This window comes from Ascaphus truei, chromosome 5 (genome assembly GCF_040206685.1).
Source record: "Ascaphus truei isolate aAscTru1 chromosome 5, aAscTru1.hap1, whole genome shotgun sequence".
NCBI classification, from domain to species: Eukaryota; Metazoa; Chordata; class Amphibia; order Anura; family Ascaphidae; genus Ascaphus; species Ascaphus truei.
In genome coordinates, this window is record NC_134487.1 from 118,423,348 (window position 1) to 118,445,406 (window position 22,059).

The 22,059-nt window shown below is 39.7% G+C and overlaps 2 protein-coding genes across 2 annotated transcripts in view; one reads left to right on the plus strand and one right to left on the minus strand.

Moving 5' to 3' along the window:
• RPS16 (ribosomal protein S16) overlaps nucleotides 1-22,059 on the minus strand; it is a 243,444-nt gene that overhangs the window by 75,811 nt on the left and 145,574 nt on the right. The window lies entirely within an intron of this gene.
• Nucleotides 1-22,059, plus strand: part of MON2 (MON2 regulator of endosome-to-Golgi trafficking) — a 148,047-nt gene that overhangs the window by 41,447 nt on the left and 84,541 nt on the right. Inside the window, 13 exon segments of the mRNA XM_075600518.1 lie at nucleotides 1,049-1,202; nucleotides 1,921-2,153; nucleotides 4,600-4,681; nucleotides 6,208-6,389; nucleotides 6,947-7,059; nucleotides 8,582-8,686; nucleotides 9,522-9,602; nucleotides 9,684-9,757; nucleotides 9,849-9,939; nucleotides 12,670-12,771; nucleotides 15,373-15,483; nucleotides 20,132-20,307; nucleotides 20,795-20,957. Of these exon segments, the coding sequence (XP_075456633.1) occupies nucleotides 1,049-1,202; nucleotides 1,921-2,153; nucleotides 4,600-4,681; nucleotides 6,208-6,389; nucleotides 6,947-7,059; nucleotides 8,582-8,686; nucleotides 9,522-9,602; nucleotides 9,684-9,757; nucleotides 9,849-9,939; nucleotides 12,670-12,771; nucleotides 15,373-15,483; nucleotides 20,132-20,307; nucleotides 20,795-20,957 (1,667 nt within the window).

A 22,059-nucleotide genomic window follows, 5' to 3' on the forward strand; every position in this document is an offset into this window, starting at 1 on the left:
TACTATCAGAATTTGTAATCTTAGAATGAAATGGCAGTAAAGATTCTGTATTATCCCCCCTCAGTATATGACAAACAATTTCCTTTTTGGAATATAATGTAAAATAACTGCAGTCTTTTACTACCCAAGCAAAGAGTTGAGTAACATCTTATATATAAAGCATGTAAGTGACATGGAGCAGTGACCTCCTTCTGATTGGCTTAGACTACACTTATAGGGACGGTGACAATGACGTTAGACTGCGGTTGCTGGAAAAATCAAATTGAGGTGACTTCCAGCGATCGCGACCAAGCCGTCGCTTCGCGCTTACTATAAGCGCACGCGACGGCGGCAATGTATTTGTTTTGTCAAAACGTCGCGTCGCGGGCACTATAAGCGCAGCCTTAGTTTGTCTTGACCTATCTGTACTCTCCCTGTCACACTATGTATTGTTCTCCCTTACAAATTGCACACTGTGAAATATATTGGCACCATACAAATAAAAGATAATAATTTATTATTAAACTGTGACCGTTCTTTGACGCTATTAAGGCTTAGTAAGAGTTAGTAGAGCAGTGGCTATAATGTTCCTAAAAACTTGGCTGGTTTCCTAGACTGTGGCAACGCAGTAAATTGTTTTCTGGTTAAAAATTCTGCAAGACACTTTTACTGTAGTATGGCTAGTTGAATGGGTCTCGTATGCATTTAGTTATAAATTATAACCATTTTATTTTTAGTTAGATTTTTAGATCTGGATACACTACTGTATAATTATATGCTATATAAAGAGGAGATTTATTCACCTTCATTTTAAATTCAAAGTGCACAGCTTTTGTGTGCATATCTAAATTATTTTCGGACAGTTACAAATTCCTGTTTTACAATGGTAGATGTAACTCTTGCTAAAGGAGTTGCATATGGTAAGTAGGAAAATGTCATCAGCAAGTAATCTGAAAGAATGATTTGTGTTCTTCAAAACTAGTGTCAAATATAGTCTATACCTACATAGAACCTTACATGGCTCGTGAAATAAGCATTGTTTCATAATTGTTTTCTTTCTGCATGGAAGCTGGCTCTAGTTCCGCTGCTCCTGCTTCAACACAAGCTACGCCAGGAATGACGGCAGTGACTGGTAATGCAACAGTTCTTCCTGCTTTTGAATATAGAGGCACCTGGATCCCTATACTGACCATTTCTATTCAAGGAAGTGCTAAAGCTACCTAGTAAGTAAAAAAAAAAAAAAACTACTAATATCGGGGGGGTTTTAAGTGCCAGATTTATTAGGGTAAAGTATTTTGGAACGCTTTGGAATTCCCTATTGGTCTGTACGTTTTTTTTTTTCTTCCATTGAGCTCTTTTAGATCTTAATCTTAACACCGTGGATGCTCCATGACATAGCTGCCATGTCGTGGGGTCTGGTACTCTGGGGTGCCCTATGACATGGCAGCTGTGTCGCATGCTATTTGCTCATTTCTGAAGGGGTGGTGGCGTTCTGTGCTCATGGGAAATACTGAATGCAGTCTGGCTGGCTTTGCAGTGGAAGACGACTTCTCTTCTGTCCTGTAGTGAGAGATGCTGTGCTCACTCCCGAGGAGCAGTCATGTAATTGCGAAGTGCCTGAACTGCTGGGGCCCTTCTAATACTCCAGCTTTTAAATGGAAAGTTCCACCCATGTCTTAAGAGTTAAACCACATTAATTTCCTGTTCCCGAGATACTTACTAGGGGAACTTCTGTTACTTCCTTCCATGGGAAACAAAATGGAGGTTCAAATTGCTCACATAACACGAGCCAATAGGAAGCCGCAACATTATCTGTCACATATTGTCCAGCATCACATGGGAGATTCAAACAACCAGGAAAGTACCTTGCTTGTTTTATGGGAATTTAATTTGGGATATATTGTTACCTGCTTTTTTGTTTTTGTTGTTTATCTGTTCTAGTCTGGAAATGCTAGATAAGGTAGAGCCCCCTACTATTCCTGAAGGCTACGCCATGTCTGTAGCATTTCACTGCTTGCTAGATCTTGTGCGAGGCATTACTACCATGATTGAAGGAGAGATCGGTCAGGCTGAGACTGACACCCAGATTTCAGCAGAGGAGACTCCATCACACACACAGTCTACTGATCAACAAAACCTTGCGAATGTGTCTGATCCAACTGAAAAAGAGACAGGTGATTTGATCTATTTTTATTCAAAAGTTGCATCATCTTCACCCTACATAATAAACTTATTTCATGTTTTTCATTCTGAAATGAAAAGTATCAAAACTGTCTTAATATACTCTTTTCTGTATCATGTTTCATGATTTATGAGCCACAGAAGATATTGGGACACTGCACATATTATTTTGCACTGATAGTTGGTCAATATAAATTTCGGAACAATTAATCTTAATTATATGCTTTCATGTATGTACATCTCCAGCACTGAAAGTGACCCGTGCAGTGTACGTTATACATTCTTGTTTGAATCTGGGTTTTTGTTTTTTTTGCAGGAATTTTCTGCTCTTAATCTAGATTCTGGCACATGCAGACACTGCTGCAATACAGTCACACTTAATTTGTAAATAGCCTAATGATTTTTCTAATGATATTCTGCAAATGTATTTTCCAATGGGAATAGCTTTTTGTTACTCTTTAGCTTTAGTATAGAAAGACATTAGCATTTTCACGTGCTGTAATGGCATGATATTCAGATCACTGTGCCCATTAATAGAGGTACATCAGCATCCTTTGTGATTAGCCTGTAATATTGATAAATATACTGTAGGTTTGTCTGCATGTCTATTAGAAGTGTCAAACAGTTTAATAAGAAAAGAGTTTAAATAAAATGTATGTTTTAAATAGTCTTTACTGCATTTATGGTTTCCTTTTTAAGTTCAAGGTTAAACTCTTGCTTATTGGGTCAGTGGAAAGTAGATGTTAATGTCTTTTGCATGTTTACTTTTCTAAACTTGCAGTAAAGAAATACAAATGCATGTTAAATTATTGTGGGCTATGCAACAAGCTCCTCTAAAAATGTTTCTTGACTCAATGCAAACTTTTTTTTATTTTTATCTTTTCTTGTTTTCTTTTAAAATATAATAAAGTTGTCAGTAATGATCTGTCACACGATCCAGGGGGAGCGTAAGGGAAAGAAACACAAAAAACGAGACTCTAAGTGCAGATGTATAACAAGTGATAGAATCATTTCTAGTGTGTCTTGGCTCCTATGTCAGTCCTACTCACAGGAAATGAGATAATTTCAAACAGTGTAGATCAAATAACGGATAGTGGAAAAAAACAGACAGGCTCCGTCACTTTGGGAATATGACCTCAGCGAGAGAAAGAGATAACACGCACATAGCACAGATCAGGTAGAAAATTATATAATTTATCGATAATCCTTAAAAATGCACACTTGCAGTGTAGCCATAGTAAAAAAGCATTTGAGCTATAAAAGCTAGATGAGACAACCGGGAAGAAAGCCCACACCGCCCACACCGCCTCTCACCACCACCAGTAATGATCTGTCAGTCAGAGTTTTGTTACCCAGGTTTTTCGTTTTGATTCAGAGTAAAGGGATAAAAAATGATGGCCGTAGACACAAACTGATTTATTCAGTTATGTGTGTTGTACAAGTCATCCCTAACACATCCTATTTGTTAATACAATCGCATACTGATGAATTTGTGGCAAAATGTTGACACATTACCTTGAAACATTGACTCAAACATCTTTTTCAAGTGCCTTGGTTGCTTAATTCTAGTGTCCCTTATCAGTTTTTACTAAATTGTCCTTGCTTTGCTATGGAGCCTAATTGTGAAAAATTGCAATGTGACTTGTGGCCAGTCACTGGGAGTTTCAGCGCTATTTGGCTCTATCACAGTTTAATTAATAACCCCTCTTGTTTCTACCGCTAAGGATTGATGAATGTTTGTATAGGTAGTAACCAGTAACATGGAGATCTGGAACATAAGGAAATACAAGGCACAAAAAAAGATACTTTTTTTTTTTTTTTTCAAGCTCCTTGTGGGTATCCCTGAGCTGTGACAAAAGACTGGAGATAGAGTTCTGGGAATCCCGCCAATAACCCTAACTTTAAATGTCAAAACAATCACAAAATGTGAAGGGATTTCCGACATTTAATGTGACCTATTCATATGCTTAAACATAGAATCTACCATCAGATGATTCCAGAACACATTTATAATACAATTAGTGGTTCAACCACTAAAACCACTAGTGGTTTTAAATCAGCGGGGATGCAGGATTATTAGAAAACGCATCACAAACTTTTGTCAGTTTAGGGACGTCCATAGAATAATTTCAACAGTTAATCTAATTCTCTTAAAGAAAAAAGGTCGGTTTAGCTTTCAGATGTTGTGTCCAAAAGCCCAACTCTAAGATGCACAACTAAAATGCAATGCATTATATAGCAGACCCTGCTTTTATGTACTTATAGGTACATACTGAAATAAGGTAAGAATACCACAAAAACAAGTGTACAGTATATCGTTGACCGTGAATTGATTTACCATGCAAAAAGTACACAAAGAAAAAAGTATGAATCCATTTAAGAGTCTCTTTGGTTTCTATAGAAACAAATAGATGCGTGACTCTTTTTTCCCTGTTTAAGTTGGTAGGACCGTGTGGGAAGAAATGATCAATGCCTGCTGGTGTGGCCTCCTTGCTTCTCTCTCTCTACTCCTTGATGCAAGGTATGCCTAAGGGCTAAATCAGTATGCAGCTGACACGGAAAGGTTACAGTCCAACCATACAGGCTATTTAGCTATTTCACAAAACCTTACAACATGTCAACTGTTTTTTATTTTTGTATTTTATTTCATTCTTTTTATGAAGGTCTGAAGTATGTTGGTTGAACTCTGAATATTCTAGTTTTTAAATGAATACATTTGTTTTTAACTTTTATAGGGATTTGTTCACTATCCCTGCAATTTGATTTTTAAACATAATTCCTTAGCATCAATGTTTATTGAAGTATTTTCTCCAACTAAAACATGGTTTGATCACTCCTGGATTGTAGAGGGGAGCAGGATTTGAAGTCTTTCCTCAATATTTTGTGAACATGTGTGTATTTGTATTGCACATTTTGTTATCTTATAAGAAAACAAACGTGCAATGTCTTATTTTGTTCTTGTGCAGGACTGTTTTTCACTGACCTGCCCAACCTCTTGCATAAATGAGCTTTATAGCATTTTGTATACATAAATATTGTCATTAATATACTTACGCAGTTTTGTGTTAAATGTTTTCTCGCATAATTAGCTGAATATATTGCACATTCCTTGTGTATATATAATGGTCCAATGGGTTCACCTGTTTAACGGTTTAAAATGTTTCAACCAATTACAACTATGATGAATAGTTATAATTGTAGAATAGTTAGAATTATGCAGAAATTATTTTATATATATATATATCTCTATCTTCTACTCTCTACCCTCTGATATTAAATAAAAATATAAATAATGCTACAACACAGCAACAATACCAAATATGCTAAAAAATAATTAAAAAAAAACTATATAGGGGCCTATGCAGAGAGCAGCGCTATTTCGAAATTCGCCATTTTTTGGAGAAAATCGCGCAGAAAACAGCAGAAAATGGCGAGTTCCGAAAAACGCGCCAATTTTTCTTTTCTATTTGTAAAACTCGCCTCGCGGCTGGCGAGAACCTCAATTTCGCCAGTTTTAAAAATATCCTAATGCAGAGAGCCGCGAACGGCATCTAGCGGCTGTTCGCGCCAATAAAATGGCTCGATTGTCTCCTTTTTGCCTCGCCAGAAAAAATTGGCAAGAAGCTGCCGCTCGCGGCCATTGCAATGGGAAAAAAAAGGCGCAAATTTGTTTTTACACGTTTCTGAAGCGCGCATCTCGCCAATTTAAACTCGCCACACGCATCCATGTTAAACATAGCAGAATTCGCACTTTTCTGCATATGGAGAATAAAACTCTCCAAAAAAGCTACTTTTTACTAAATTCGCCATTTTTAAAATTCGCTGCTCTCTGCATAGGCCCCATAGGGTAAGTGACCCGGATGAAATACAAACTTTGTATGGAGGTGAGCTCATTGTGTTATCTAAACCGCTTTTTGTCGCTGAGTTGCATATGATTTTATAGTGCGAGCTGTCAAAACATACTTGTAGTTAGATAAAGGTAATATTACTCAAATATTTGAAGCTAGTAACCCTGAACAACCTACTTCTTTTGCAATTGTTTTACAGCACGGATGAAACTGCAACAGAGAATATCCTGAAAGCTGAGATGACCATGGCCTCTCTGTGTGGAAAACTGGGACTTATAACACCGAGAGATGCCTTCATAACTGCCATTTGCAAAGGTTCCTTACCACCTCATTATGCCCTCACTGTGCTTAACAGCTCATCGACTGCTCTGTGCAACAAATGTAAGAAACATGTCCTCATAAGAAATGGCTTTACTCTATGTCGCACCATGAATGTACCACTGAACCCTAACATATTTTTGTTACCTGCAATAAATAAGATGCACTGTAAAGGAAATGTGACCATGAGTAATGAAAGTGTTGACTATAACAGCAATGTCCCAGGGCAAGCTTCCAAATTTTGCATTTGCATGGCACGGCTGCCAGTCTTGCCTTCATGGCTGCTGTAGGTATTATAGGTGTTATTCCTATTGTTGCACCGGGTTATGCTGAACATTGTATTGTTTCCCTGAGTGAATAATGGGAGTGGCACAATAAGAAGAAAGACTTTTTAAACTTTTTTTTGTAAGTTGCACAGACTATTTAAAAGCTTTACAAATTGGTTAAATAAATTAACCATTATAGACGTGGAGTTTTGTGCAGGTCCCTTTTAATTTTGGATCAATCAGACATGAAAAATGTACGAAAGAAAAAACTAGCACCTTCCTGAACACATGAATTTGTTACTTCGTTTCACTACTACATGTCTTCATTTTAATGAGTTGTTTTCTTTTCCGTAGCCTATTCCATCCAGGGGCAAAACGTACAAATGATAAGCCCCTCGAGTGATTCTCCGCAGCAAATAGTACTCGTGGGGCAGCCACTAGCTGTTCAGCATCAAGGAACTGTTATGGTAAAGCTACATTTTTTTTCTCCTTCAAAAATAGTATTAAATCATTGTTTGTACTGGGGCCAGTGCTTTTGACATTGTTTGTTAATGCCCTTGAGGTTATCATAGAGAGCAAAGTCTCCATCTTTGCTTACAACACTAAATTATGTCAAGTACAGTAGTAAAATCACCAAGAGATGACTTTTCTCTACGGAAGGACTTGGATAAACTGGAAACTTGGGCAGGTAAATGGCAGACAAGGTTTAATACAGATAAATGTAAAGTGGGATGCAAAAGTAAGCGTGATATTTACAAAGTAAATTGGGACAAAATTAGGTCCCCTTTTTGGATGTGCAGACAGAAAAAAATGCGCAACGGAGAAGCATATAAGTGTATAGCAAACTTTGATATGAAAATAAGCAAAACCAAACTTGTGTGCGTCATGTCTCCCGATACTGGTCCCGAAATTTGTCCTGAAATTTGTCCCGACATTTGTCCACTGAGGTAAGCAAACACTGTTAGATGTCCGGGATCGGCTTTCCGCAAGCCCTCCACTGGAAACCTCTAGGGACTCAGGTGACCTTGGTTTGTGTAGGCATTTGTGATGTCAGTGTATTAGCAATAAAGTCAGGCAGGGGCTAGAAATGTTAATAGGTTATTATAGAGAAGGAGTGGCTCAGTGAGTAAAGACACTGACTGGCGCTGAGTTTGAACCTGATTCAATTCCCGGTGTTGGCTCCTTGTGACCTTTGGCAAGTAACTTTATCTCCCTGTGCCTCAGGCACCAAAAACATAGATTGTAAGCTCCATGGGGCAGGGACCTGTGTCTGCAAAATGTCTCTGTAAAGCGCTATGTAAAACTAGCAGCGCTATACAAGAACATGCTATTATTATTATTGATAGGACAGGGTATAGAGGAATGGGAGAACACTAAGGCCGCGGTCATGGTGTGAGTGACGGTGCATGCGACAAAATGCAGGGGATCTATGGGGTCGGTCATAGTGCACGCGAGGAAGCACGACGGAGTGGCAGATTTTCCAACAGACAAATTATTGTGTTTTGGTCGTATGATGGGCGGGTCACGTGAGGGGTTCAGCCAATGAGGGCGAACCAGCTTTGTGATGTCACTGCCACGCCTCCCCATCCCAAAGGCCAAGGATCACTCAAGCGACAGGCGCGCTACGCCACGTGCTCAGTCGCGCGTGGGCCTACTATATCCACGGCCTAAATATGTATTTGAGAGTAAGATTAAGCTAAGACCACACCTTGAACATGGAGAAGGGTTTTGGGCTCCACACCAAAAAAATATATTAACGGCAGTTGAAATGTGAAATGTACTACCCATGGAGACTGTGATGACAGATGCACTAGATAGCTTTAAGAAAAGGTTACACATCTTTTAAGAAAGGAAAGGTATAACAGGATATAGCAAAAAAATTAAACTTATTAGACATATTGATTTAGGAAGTAATGGCCATGTAATCTTTTCTGCCTACTTTGCATAAAAAAACAATATTTATTTGCATTTTATGTGTTTTCAATGCAGCTCACGGCTAAAAACATCCAGTGTATGCGTACATTGCTGAACTTGGCTCACTGTCATGGAGGGTTTTTGGGGACCTCTTGGCAACTTGTGCTTGCAACTCTACAGGTAAAGCAATGAACTTCTTTATTGTAAAAGCTGAAAGAACACATTTCTCCAAGAAAAGTCTCTTAATATTGTCTCCATGTTCTTATTGTTAATACACTATTAATTTGATATTTCTCACTCCTATTACATCTGTGAGGTGAAATGTCAGGCATTTTAAAGGGGATCAAAGCATCGCGAGTATAATTGCAAAAAAACGTTGAAGGTAGAAATAAATGCAGAAGCGTGGAGAAGGCTTCATGGGGCTAGATTATGGCCGCCAAATTCCTTCAGCAGTTAGAGGCTTATTAGTTGGATTGCTTTTATTATACCCGATACCTCCCACGTGCCCAAATTACTATAGCTATGCCATACTTTTACCTGTTCAGAATTCCTGACTAAAAAACCATCAGCATTTCAATATTCTTAGTTTAGACTTTTTATGAGCATGGAATCAATATGCAGTGTCATTTAGTTTGCTATTTTTTGATTAGTGGCTAAGTAGCATAGTCTCTGATTTGCTGCAAAACTTGGTATCTGTTGCGAATATATATTTGTCAGCTTTTTATGCTTTTTATGCTTTAACTGGCGCTTCTTTTCTCCATATGTTTTTGTTTTGGGTTTTTTTTAAGCATGGTTTCATTCAGATATTACTGTTTGTATAATCCTAGAACTCGTAGGAATACGTATTGTGTATTTTCCTATTTTATGATTACAAGCAGCAATTGTAAATGTAAAGAATCTACGTGCATTATACATGCTTTGCATCTTCCTGGTTTTTAAAAGTAAAAGACTTCTTTCTAAATATGTCCCTTAATATCTCTGATGTGTAATATCAAATGTCTTTTGGTTATTTTAGCATCTAGTGTGGATACTTGGATTGAAGCCTAGCAGTGGCGGGGTGTTAAAACCTGGAAGAGCTGTAGAGGGCCCAAGCACCGTAAGTGTCCAATCTCTAGAGCAATATCAGTTGCACCTTTTTTGAACCTGGGTGCCACATATGTGATCTTGTTTTCTTTAGGTTCTAACCACTGCCGTTATGACAGACTTGCCTGTTATATCCACCATCCTGTCACGACTGTTTGAAAGCTCACAGTAAGAAAGACCTCCTACACATGTAATCTTCTGTGATCACATCTTGCGTTATAGCTTTGTATGGTTTTAATGTGTGTGGTGTGTTTTTTAGGTACCTGGATGATGTGTCCCTTCATCATCTGATCAATGCTCTCTGCTCATTATCTCTGGAGGCCATGGACATGGCGTTTGGGAACAATAAGGTATGAGACATCACATTTTTTCATTTGTGTGTGACCTCTGACTGGTCCGCTCGTAGAGGTAAGGCAGATCTCGGTTACAAGACCCCGGAAGGGATATAGTGTAATTTTGTGGCGAATTAACCATGGCATTTTTGTTTCCCTCTGGTAAATTGTCATAAATCAACATTTTGTGCCATTTTATGTAATAAATGGTCAAACGTTCCTTGTTTGTAAAGGCAATAAAATCATAATTGTCCTCTTAAAGGCTGAGTTACAATTTGTATAAAACCTATGCATATAGCGTTAAGTAATGAACTGTAACACATCCATATTATGTGATTGTGAGATTTTTTTCTTTTCTTTTTGTTCTATAATTAAGGCCCCTATTCAGTATGCTACCTTCTTTGTGCTATTAAAGATTTTAGTTATGTTCATTTGAATGGAAATATATCCTATCCATCTCTCCATCTCTCCATCTATCCATCTATCCATCTATCCATCTATCCATCTATCCATCTATCCATCTATCCATCTATCCATCTATCCATCTATCCATCTATCCATCATCTCCTGAGTGACTGGGGTCTTCTGTTTTTAACCACCACGAGCCCAAAGGGAAACGTCCACCTGTATTTAATGTTGCGATCCCTTATTTTTGCCGTTACCTCACATAGATTTCTTTTTTTGGCAAGGGTGGAGGGCGCAAGATCTGCGTAGATCTGTAGGGGTATATTTTGGAACCTGAGGTCCCTGGAGCCTCTTGCCACCATGCTGAAGGCCTCATTTGTTTTAAAATACTGGAATCTCAGCACCACATCCCTTGATCTATCTCCTGGCCGGGGTCTCATTCTAAGGGCCCTGTGACATCTGCGAGGGCAAGTGACTCTTTGGTAAAATCTAGAAGAGCTGTTCTAGCCATCTACCCATTAGCCATCTACCCATGAACCCCTCAATATCCATCTCAGATTCTGGAATCACCTGAATACAGAGGTTGTTATAGTGGTCCCTGTTCTCCGCATCCTCCTGTCTGTCTTTGATGTCCAGGAGTTGGGATTTCACCTCTTTGAGCTCCACGTCCATTAGGGATTGCCGAGTAATTGTAGCGTCCACCTTGGATTCTAGACAGCTGGTGCGTTCCCCGAGGGAAGATATCTCCTCCTTATATCCTTTACTTCCGCTTGCATTAGGGATTCTATTATATTTTAGAGGATAATCATATAATTCTTAGTGGAGGTGACCTCGATCTCCATGCTCGGTTCAGGGTCTGAATGCTCTTGCGAGAGGGCTTCTACTGTCTCTGCCTGTTGCGAGGTTAGACGGCCATGTTTTTTAAAGTGTTCTCGCAACGCACTCTGGTTCTTCTTTTTGATGGTTTGAATAGCTTTTGAAACCATGGTAGGTATGTCTTCGATGGATTATGATTTTGTATTCAGGGTTAGTCAGAGCAGGATTGCTATCATAAACTTAGATTGAAGTCCGGGGACTGCGGAGCATGAGACTTAAGCCGCCGTCTTAGTACGCATTGCTTATGCGCCCCTGTACAGAGGGCTCTTTATTTGGGGGGCACATATTCTGTTTTTGGGGGTAGTCACTAGGATGCAACCTTCAATTGTATTAATTTATAATGATTTATGTGAGGTTGGAAATGTGGGGATGGGGGGACCGTCAGACCCAGATTATTCGCTTTTAGCTGCAGTGGCTGGATGGTACTCACGGTGCTCCCTAGTGGCTGCTCTGGGACCCACGGCGGCCATCTTGGGAATTGGGGACATTCTGTGTGGTCTTTCTGTCATTCCCACCGTGTAGGCCAATGTACGTCAGCTGGGGAGGTCACCACGGGAACTCCTCCACCCAGCGGAGGCTCCGGTCTATCGGCTTTGTGTGCCGGGGGAGAAACTGGTCTGAGCTCGGCTGCGATGTCTTACTGGATCGCCTGTGCAAGATAGCCACTCCTCCCTGCTCCCAGTCTCCCCGCAGCACACTCGTCAGCCGGCAGCAACCAGCTCTCGGCAGCGCCGTATCGGGAGGCATGTCCGGCGCCTTCCCGTCACATTGCCTCTCACCTCCCCAAGTTGGAGTCCCAGAATAAGTGCCACTGAATTTGGCACTGGGTCTGGACAAATCGATCCCGCTCGGCGGCCATCTTGGAACCACCGCAATGTCTGAAAGGGGGCCATGGGGACCAGGCTTTTACTTGTGGCTTGGGAGAATTTTTGATTCCACCACTGTAGGGACATGCAGCGCCTGGAGGAGATCTTCCCCCAACTTTGATATTTTTGGGGGGTTTCTTGTCCCTTATATTCTTTGCTTTGCCCTCTCTTGGGACAGAGCTGTACAGCCACACGTCCTGCCTGCTAGGTGTCTTGGCCACGCCCTGACGAAATATATATTTTAAGGAACATAATACCCGAAGAAGAGAGTACTTGCCCTCTATTTCCCGTTAGGTTTTCAATGAAAGGTCTATCTGGTGGTGCTGGATAACTTCATGACTGGATCTCCCACAGACTCACTATGCAAACCTTGGTCCAAATAAGAGAGCGGCGCATTCGTCCTTATGAGGAAGTGCTTTTATGGTCCTGTATATATTTAATAAATGTTCTGAAAATCACCTTTATTAAGACGAGTGCATCTTATTTGGGCAATGAACATAATGTCCCCAGTGAAGCGGAATATATCAATTGGCCTCATGGTTTTTTAATTATGTAAGAATTGTTCACCATATTAATTTTTTTACCTTTTTGCTTCTTTTAGGAGCCATCTCTATTTGCGGTTGCTAAGCTGTTAGAAACAGGGCTGGTAAACATGCACAGGATTGAAATTCTTTGGAGACCCCTGACTGGTCACCTCCTAGAGGTAAGCTAGATCGGATAGTTACAAGACCCTCCCCCTTCCCCCAAGGAACATAGCGTCATTTTGTTGCAACCAAAGTGGCTAATTAACCACGGCATTGCTTTTTCCTTCTAGTAAATTGTAATAAATCAATATTTTGTACTATTCTATGTAATGAAAATATGTATTCGTAATTGATTATCAGAGACCTATAGTTAGCACCAGTATATCCTTTTGGGGTTCCATATTTGTTAGACATGTTGGCTGAAAATGTTAAAGGTCAGAACTGTACTGTATCTGACTAACCTCTTATTTATCTTTGACCATCATTGATTATAAACACTAGCTTTAAATCTTAAGATGATGTTTGCATGGTTTTTGAGTCTATATAACATACTCTTGTATTAAGTATAAAGAACTAATTGTGTAGATAATGATGCTTTCACACGTAAATTAGAAAACTGTTCTTCTAAGATGTTTATTTAACGCCACACGCTGTTCAACATATTTGTTTTTTGTACTACTACAGTTTGTTACTGATACTGCATCAAATATCTCTCTTCGCAACACTAATGTCATGGTATTCACAATAGGCCAGTGTCTTGTTAACACAGATGCTTATAATATATTAATGCTGTGTGAAATTTTCATTTTATAAACTACTTTAGATCGAAGTGGTGGGTTACAGGATCAGTACACTTATCACTACTATAAATTAATCATTTACTTCAGAAATTATTTATTTTTGAAACCGTTAACATTGTACATGGTATATTTGTTTTGTTTCAATTCTGCTATTTCCTGTGATTGGTCTTAATTTTTATGGTGTCTTCTGTCTCTCTCTTCTGCTTCTTCTTGTCCTGATCAGAAGGTACGTTTGAGATGCTAATATGTTTTTATTTTACCATGTACATATTTTGTTGTTTTGTAAACGTTGTGTTAAGTGTAATCTGTCAAAGAAACTACAGTACACTTGAAATATTCCACACTTCATTTTTAACGATTTATTTCTGAATAGCAGTGCTATTTCATAAGACACCATATGACCAATTCAAGTGAAGGGTCTGCGGTGTCTTTTGCCACCCGGAAAGCCTTGTATGAGATAGCACAGCTTAGCGACTATGGGCCATAATGTCATGGTATGTAACTTTTAACATGATCGTAAATCACAAACTACTCAAAGTCACAGTGTGGGCTTTGTTTAAAACAAAGCCTAACTGATGGTTCCCAAAGGTCACTGACGATTGGGTTATAACAAAATGCCAATCAATGACTGGACTAATTCTAACTAATAAACTAGATCTATTCTTAAACCAGCAATCAACTCTACTTGCTATATCATTGCAGTCTTTTTGCTGATGCTTTTAATTCAATTTTCTTTTTTTTTAAAGCTATTCTACCCTTTTTTAAATTTTGCAATTGAATTCTGGAGATATCCGTTGCTGTAAATTTGCTCCCTAGAAAGGTTAAAATAGCTGCGGCCCTTCACACCCATTAAGACAATAGAGGTTGCTCTGATAATAGATGATGCCAATGAAATTATACAAAAATCTGCAAAAATGTAGGTTTTGAAAAGTTAGAAATAGTTAATGTGCTGATATACCTGGTTATGTTATTACTTTTTTTTGAGAGAGACTGCTGCTTTAATAACTGAATGTGTCCCATGGGGGATGAAACCAGTGGTTTCCAGGTGGCTACAATACTTTTATTGTAATATTGTAATTATTAAAGCAGCTATTCTCCTAAGCATGGTTCTTTTTTCCTGAACTCCTATAGATTACGTTTTTTTCTTTTCTTATTTCTATGAAAATCTCAAGTTATAATTCTGTTTTATCTTATGGAACTAAAATACCAAAACAATGTAGGACCAGTAGATGGATTGTAGTGTTACTGACTGGGATTGAAAGGGACACGATGGGATTCAATTTAGGTGGGGTTATTGGTTATTTTAAGTATTGCTGAAACCTCTTCTCAGTGCTCTCAGCTAGACCTACTTTTTGGGCCTGTGAGCCAATATCAGACTCAAAAAGAAAACGTATTGGTGTGACTGGCGTCCTTGAGTAGCGGTTTGAAGCTAACCACATTAGCCATTGTAGCCAAGTAAGCAAGATTGTGCTCCGCTACAACTGCGCTCTAGAGCAGTGGTTCTCCTCGGGGCCCTGAGGCAACCATGCATATTGGGCGCTAAACACAAAAACCTGATGTGGATGGTTGTCCCCAAGGAGAGGATTGAGAAGTACTGCTGTAGCGGAATGCTGGTTACAAAGGTTTAGTTTGTTCCCTTAAGTGTGTGTGTGTGTGTGCGTGTGCGTGTGTGTATATATATGTATATTCAGCCTCGGTTATCCGCCAGAATCCATCCCGGAAACCGCCTTCTGATTGCAGATCCAATGTTAATCCGCGTCAGATAATGGAATGCATTACTTGGCATCGGATAATCCGTTCGATGGATAATGGACTGAAGGATAGCGTGGACTACCGCCTGTATGTGTGTTTTGTAAGTGTATCTGTAAAACTGCAATATAATATGTACAGTTTATTGAAAAAAAATGGGATATGTATTGGAATCTATTTTTATTTATAAACTCTCATTTTATCTTTTATTGGTGTTTTATATTTGTTTAGGTTTGCCAGCATCCAAACTCAAGGATGAGAGAATGGGGAGCAGAATCTTTAACGTCACTGATAAAAGCAGGACTGGCTTTTAAGCATGAACCACCATTCTCACAAAACAAGGTAAAATGTGTGAAGCTGTCTTTTCATACCCCTTTTCACACCTGGGGGAATGCTTGTTGGTTTCAATAGTTGTGGCAAATTCATTCACCTAGTGTTAAACACCATACATAAAGATGGTATGAATTTACAGTTCCCATACAGTTTATTTCAGTAAGCAGATTGAACCTGTATTTTATATTTATATGGTACCCACATATGCTATCGTTATTAGATCCATTTTATTACATGGAGAGCAATGTGATTTTATTTAATAAATAACGCATGTGAGAACTAAAATATATTAATCTTCTGATTCCAGCTTCATGTACATTGTCAATCGGTAATATACTTCCTGCTCTGAGAAGTTGTTGGCCTTACAGCCTAACGGCTCTAAACACATTCACTTTACACTGATACATGTACTGTATGTATATTTTTATAGCGCCAATCATATACGCATCACTTAATCATTTTGACATGACATATAATACAGATGAGAGAAATGCATTAAGACATAAATGTAACATTGGGAGAAAGGATTCCCTGCCCTAAAGAGTTTACAATCTAACCGGCATCTGGGGAGACTAACCGATGCACCAGAAATTACTCCTACAGTTTCTGTTAAATTGTATACAAACGTAGTGTAGTGAGTAAATTCTTCATTTACCTAGGTAAAAACCACATTTGAATCCTGTCTCTCCAAATCACCCTTGTATCTTTATTTATATAGATACCTGTCCACCTGTCTCCCCTATAATCTATCCTAATCGCTGCTGCCAGAATCACTCTACTCTTTCCTAAATCTGTCTCAGTGTCTCCTCTGCTGAAATCCCTCTCCTGTCTTCCTATCAAATCCTGTATCACACATGCAATTTTCCTCACTTTTAAAGTTTTACATTTTTCTGCTCCTCCTTACATCTCAGCCCTAATTTCTCGCTATACTCGATCCTGACTCTTGTGGTCTGCTCAAGGATGTCTTCTCTCTACCCCTTTTGTATCTTAAGCCCTCTCCCACCTTAAACCTTTCTCACTGACGGCCCCACACCTCTGGAATGCCCTTCCCCGCAATACCCGACTAGCACCCCCACTATCCACTTCTAAGACCCACCTTAAAACACACCTGCTTAAGGAAGCATACGAATAGCTCCATGGCTGATACTTTACATTTCATACATAAAATTGGGCCCCCTGTAGATGCACTTACCAGAACGCCCTCCTACTGTCTCTGTACGTTCTTCGTACTTACCAATTAGATTGTAAGCTCTGTTTCTTAATCCATTTAGTGGACTGTTTTATTGCATGACATTTATAAGTGTTTTCAAGGATGCCATTGGTGTCCCCACATAGGATTTCTAATCCCACAACATATGTTTATTTTGCTGTAAACATCAAAATCACCAGCCCTACTGCATTTAGAACTAACTTCAACATCAATACTTAGCCATCTCCCGATCGAGGAGAAAATTGGCAACCTGTTTGTAGTGATGATGTGTTCAGCACCATAACAACAGAGGGGTATATGAAGCTCACTGCCTCCGAGGGGCGTGGCCACCTTGAAGAGTCATCAGGACGTGAAACGACTGTTGGTGCGCTACGTCATTACGCTAATGTCTGTCAGGTGACCCCGGAAGCGGCACTGAGCACAGGAGCTGGTCTATTAGCTTTTAGTGGCATGCGGGCTTGGCAAAGGAAATATTGGTTAGATACTGTATATTTCTATTCTATTACCACTTGGTCATCTTCCGCTATTTACCACAGTTGGAGCACTAGAGTTTTGGTGATTGGAATTACGCATTCACGTTAAAGGATGATGGGAATCCTACCCACCGGTCGGGTCACCCTCCGGTTTAAGTGCCTATTGCGAGTGATCATGTATTCAGCTGGCTCACTAGCTTTTAGCGGCATGCGGGCTCTCCCTGAGCTTTGCCAGGGAGATATTTACTAGATATATTTACCACTCCATTACTATTCAGTAATTTTCCACCATCCACCAAGATTAGAGCACTAGGCATTTTAGTGATTGGTCTCACGCATTCACGTCTAAGGATAATGACAATCCTACTCACCGGTCAGATCACCCTCCGGTTTAAGTGTTTCTAGCGGGTGATTATGTACTTGGCTGTGGGGGGTTACTTGCCTACTTTTGGGCTGTCATCAGAGCACACACCTATGCGGATTAACGCTGAGCACAGTGGCATTAAGTTTAATATCTAATATGCCCGTGCAATCAAAAGAGAATTCTTCCGCTTAGGCTAAAGCTTTTCTACCTTTACACACGTTTGTAATTCCTCCTCTACCAACTATGAGGCTCTAACCTAATATGCCAGCTTAGTTTAGACTAGTTAGAAATTACAACGTGCAGTTAAGAAAATATAACCCTCATGCTAATACAATGTCAAGCTGACATGTTTTAGGTGGATCTGCTACTCAGTCCATGTTGCTCCTCTATGCTACCAGCTAAGACATCCCCGATAGTAGAGCTTTAAGGAACAATATAATCTCAACAAGTTGATTCATTGTTGCATGTTTTTTACACCACTGGTGAGGTTCATACAACACTACCAGCTGCCACAACATTGCTATACAATGTATTCTTGAGTATGGGAGTGTTTTCATTAGCAACTAGATTCTTATTGTGCCCTCTGATCACAGTAAATATATTACTATTAACTCCAATATGTTCCTTTGCCAGCTTTCAAATAGTTTAGCAGATTATACTGACTGAGTCAGGGGTCTTGTATTGGCAGATTTTGGAATTTGTACAGGCAGTCCTCGGTTATCCGACACAATGCGTTACTCAAAATGGCGTTGGATAGCGAAACGTTGTAATGCGAAACACGGTTTCCCATAGGAACACTGTTTAAATGAAAGGTTCCGTTCCTAAAGGCATTTTTAACACTAAAATACACCAAATATTTTATGCAGGCAATAAGATATGCAGCACACACATAAATTATATAGTGTATATACTGTATTATATATATAATATAACATAATAAATAATATATTATATAGTATAATATAATATTATATATATACGCTCTTACGACGCTTTGCAACATTGTTTATGTGAATGTGTATATGTATATAACATAAGCGTCGTAAGAGCGTTGGATAAGCCGTTTTGGCGTTGTAAAAATGAACATAGGTATACATTGCATAGCGTTGGATAAGCCATTCGTTGTAAAGTGAAGCGTTGTAAAACGAGGACTGCCTGTATTCTGTCTTTATTTGACACAATAGGTCATTAGAACCTTACTCTTATTGCATTAAGAGGTTTTTTTAATATATACCCTAATCTTTTTGATACTCCACTGAGACTCACCAAGTCATCCTTCTAACAGTGGATCATTATGAATGGTCTCTGCTGAGTTCAGTTCATGTCTGTTAAACATAGCAACTACTGTATGTAGGATATTTTCCACCTTTGTCCCATATAGTGACTACAGGCATACCCCACATTAACGTACGCAATGGGTCCAGAGCATGCATGTAAAACGAAAATGTACTTAAAGTGAAGCACTACCTTTTTTCCACACTTATCAATGCTTCGGTACAGGTAGGGAGCCGGTATTGCTGTTCAGGACGTGCTGACAGGCGCATGCACGAGCTGCCGTTTGCCTATTGGGCGAGGGGAATCAGCGCTCACTACTACGGCGGTCTGTAGGGCAGAATAAGTTTCCGTACTCGCGAAGCAAGCGTACGGACACGGGGGTATGGTGCTATTGAAAATATGTCCCTACTCGCGAATGTACTTAAAGTGAGTGTCCTTAAAACGGGGTATGCCTGTATAGAGTTGAAAGTTACACTCTATTACTAGCCACCAATCCTATACATAAATTGGCTTTGGTGTCACTATTTTGATACGTACTAACTGTATGTAGCTAGTCATCCTGGTGCAATAAGCACAGGAGCAGTAGTGTATATCAGTACATGAGTATCATTTGTCATTGTTGTTTGTTAGTTTGTCCAACATTATTTTACGATATTATTACTTATTAAAGTTTGATTTTAAACTAATAATCATATCACACTACTAGGAGTGCCACTATAGGGGCCTCTTGTCCCCTTGTTCTCTTACAAGATTAACTTCAACATTTAAATCCGCTTTGTCACAAGTCCTATTACAGTGATCTAAAACTGGAAAGTGTTTTAGTACTGTATTTCTCTGCATAAGCACTAATTATATCAAATTAGGTATAATATGCAAAGAGCTGGTAGGAATATTGGATATAGCACGATAACCATAGTGCGTCATATTGTTAGACGCATGGACTTAATGTGCCAAGAAATCATTTTCAAAGACTATTTATTTGGAAAGTAAAGGTTCCAAATATAGTCCCAAAGCCACACTGCTTTATGTAATGGGCTAATTCAGTATATTGTGAAGAGACCTATGACACTGCAATAGGCTGAATTCTTTGGAGTATATTGAATTGGCTGCATTTGATTTTTGAAAAGTCTCATAATAATTGTTGTCAGAAGAGACATTGTGAGTGTATGCACATTAACCAATAATCTGTAAATTTTAACATTTATTAACCTATCTTTTTTTTTTTTTTTTGCCTTTTTGGAACATCTTCCATAAATAATTTTAGCACTTTTTGGTACGGCAGGGCAGTCCAAACAATGACTTTGTTTTCTGATTTAATCTTCTGCTTCCTTTTAGAGACTGCAGTTACTCTTGTTAAATCCCCTGAAGGAACTTTCAAACATAATCCACCATGATATCCGACTCAAGCAACTGGAGTGTGTGTTACAAATCCTGCAGAGCCAAGGAGATAGTCTAGGTCCCGGTTGGCCACTTGTGCTCGGAGTCATAGGAGCTATCAGAAATGATCAAGGGTAAGCAATTCCAGCATTCACTTTTAATCATAATAAAGTGTAAAAAAACCACATACATGCATATATACATACATACACTACCTCGACTCAGAAGTAAAAATATCTTACCTTTTTTGTGTGCTTAAACTTATCAAAGCAACAGTCCACGATAATGGGTGTTTTGTTTTTCACATTTTTTACTTGAAGATATATTATTATTTTTTGCCCTTTTAGACGATGTGTTTGTTTTTTTTTACATCCGCTTCTCTCTGTTCAACAGATTTAAGCATTTGAAATATTAAGTGTCGGAGAGTTTAAAATTGAGCTCTCCTGGAACTCATTGCAGTCTGAGGAACCTTATACCCTAGAGATTAAGAAAAACATGCTTTGTTAACACTACAGAAGCAAAAGCAGGACATGCGTAGGGGACAAAGATACTAACATGATATGACTTCATGTAGACTTCTGGGTGATTGCTGCTTTAAAACAAAGTATTACTTCCTTTCAGAGAATCTTTAATACGAACTGCATTCCAGTGCCTTCAATTGGTTGTGACAGACTTTCTTCCCACAATGCCTTGCACTTGTCTGCAGATAGTTGTCGAAGTGGCTGGAAGCTTTGGGCTTCAGAACCAAGAGCTGAACATTAGTTTAACATCGATTGGATTGCTGGTGAGTGCAATATTGCTGTCTTCCCTGTAATGCTTTGGATGTCGTTCCCCTTTTGTTGCATCATAGTGAGATGCAGGTGCAGGCAGCTTCCGGTCCTTGAAATTTACTTTTATTTTCTAACGTTTAAGAATTATTTACCTATTCAAATGTAGCCATAATGGTTCTGTAGTTGGACCTTGGATAGATACCTTGACATTGTACCAAGGGTCAGAATTCAATATTTAGATACTAGGTATAGAGAGATATGTATGTACTGTATTCAAATTATCAGCACTGGACAGATAATTAGAATACTTAGGTACCCCCTATAGTGCTCTCACCACAGAGAGTGCAGCCGTTTTTAAACTGTGTGTGTGTGTGTGCGCGCACATCTGTAGTGGCACAAGTCTACAATTCTGCACCCCATCTCCTCTACCCCCTCCCCATCCTCTCTCTCTCCTCCATCCTCTCTCTCCTCCATCCTCTCTCTCTCTCCTCCATCCTCTCTCTCTCCTCCATCCTCTCTCTCTCCCTCCATCCTCTCTCTCTCTCCTCCATCCTCTCTCTCTCTCTCCTCCATCCTCTCCCTCTCTCTCTCCTCCATCCTCTCTCTCTCTCCTCCATCCTCTCTCTCCTCCATCCTCTCTCTCCTCCATCCTCTCTCTCTCCTCCTCTCTCTCTCTCTCGTCCTTCCTCTCTCTCGTCCTTCCTCTCTCTCTCCTCCTTCTCTCTCTCTCCTCCTTCCTCTCTCTCTCCTCCTTCCTCTCTCTCTCTCCTCCATTCTCTCTCTCCTCCCTCTCCTCCTTCCTCTCTCTCTCTCCTCCATTCTCTCTCTCCTCCTCTCCTCCATCCTCTCTCTCCTCCTCTCCTCCATCCTCTCTCCTCCTCCCTCTCTCTCCTCCATCCTCTCTCTCCTCCATCCTCTCTCTCTCCTCCATCCTCTCTCTCTCCTCCATCCTCTCTCTCTCCTCCATCCTCTCTCTCTCCTCCATCCTCTCTCTCTCCTCCATCCTCTCTCTCTCCTCCATCCTCTCTCTCTCCTCCATCCTCTCTCTCTCTCCTCCATCCTTTCTCTCTCTCCTCCATCCTCTCTCTCTCTCCTCCATCCTCTCTCTCCTCCATC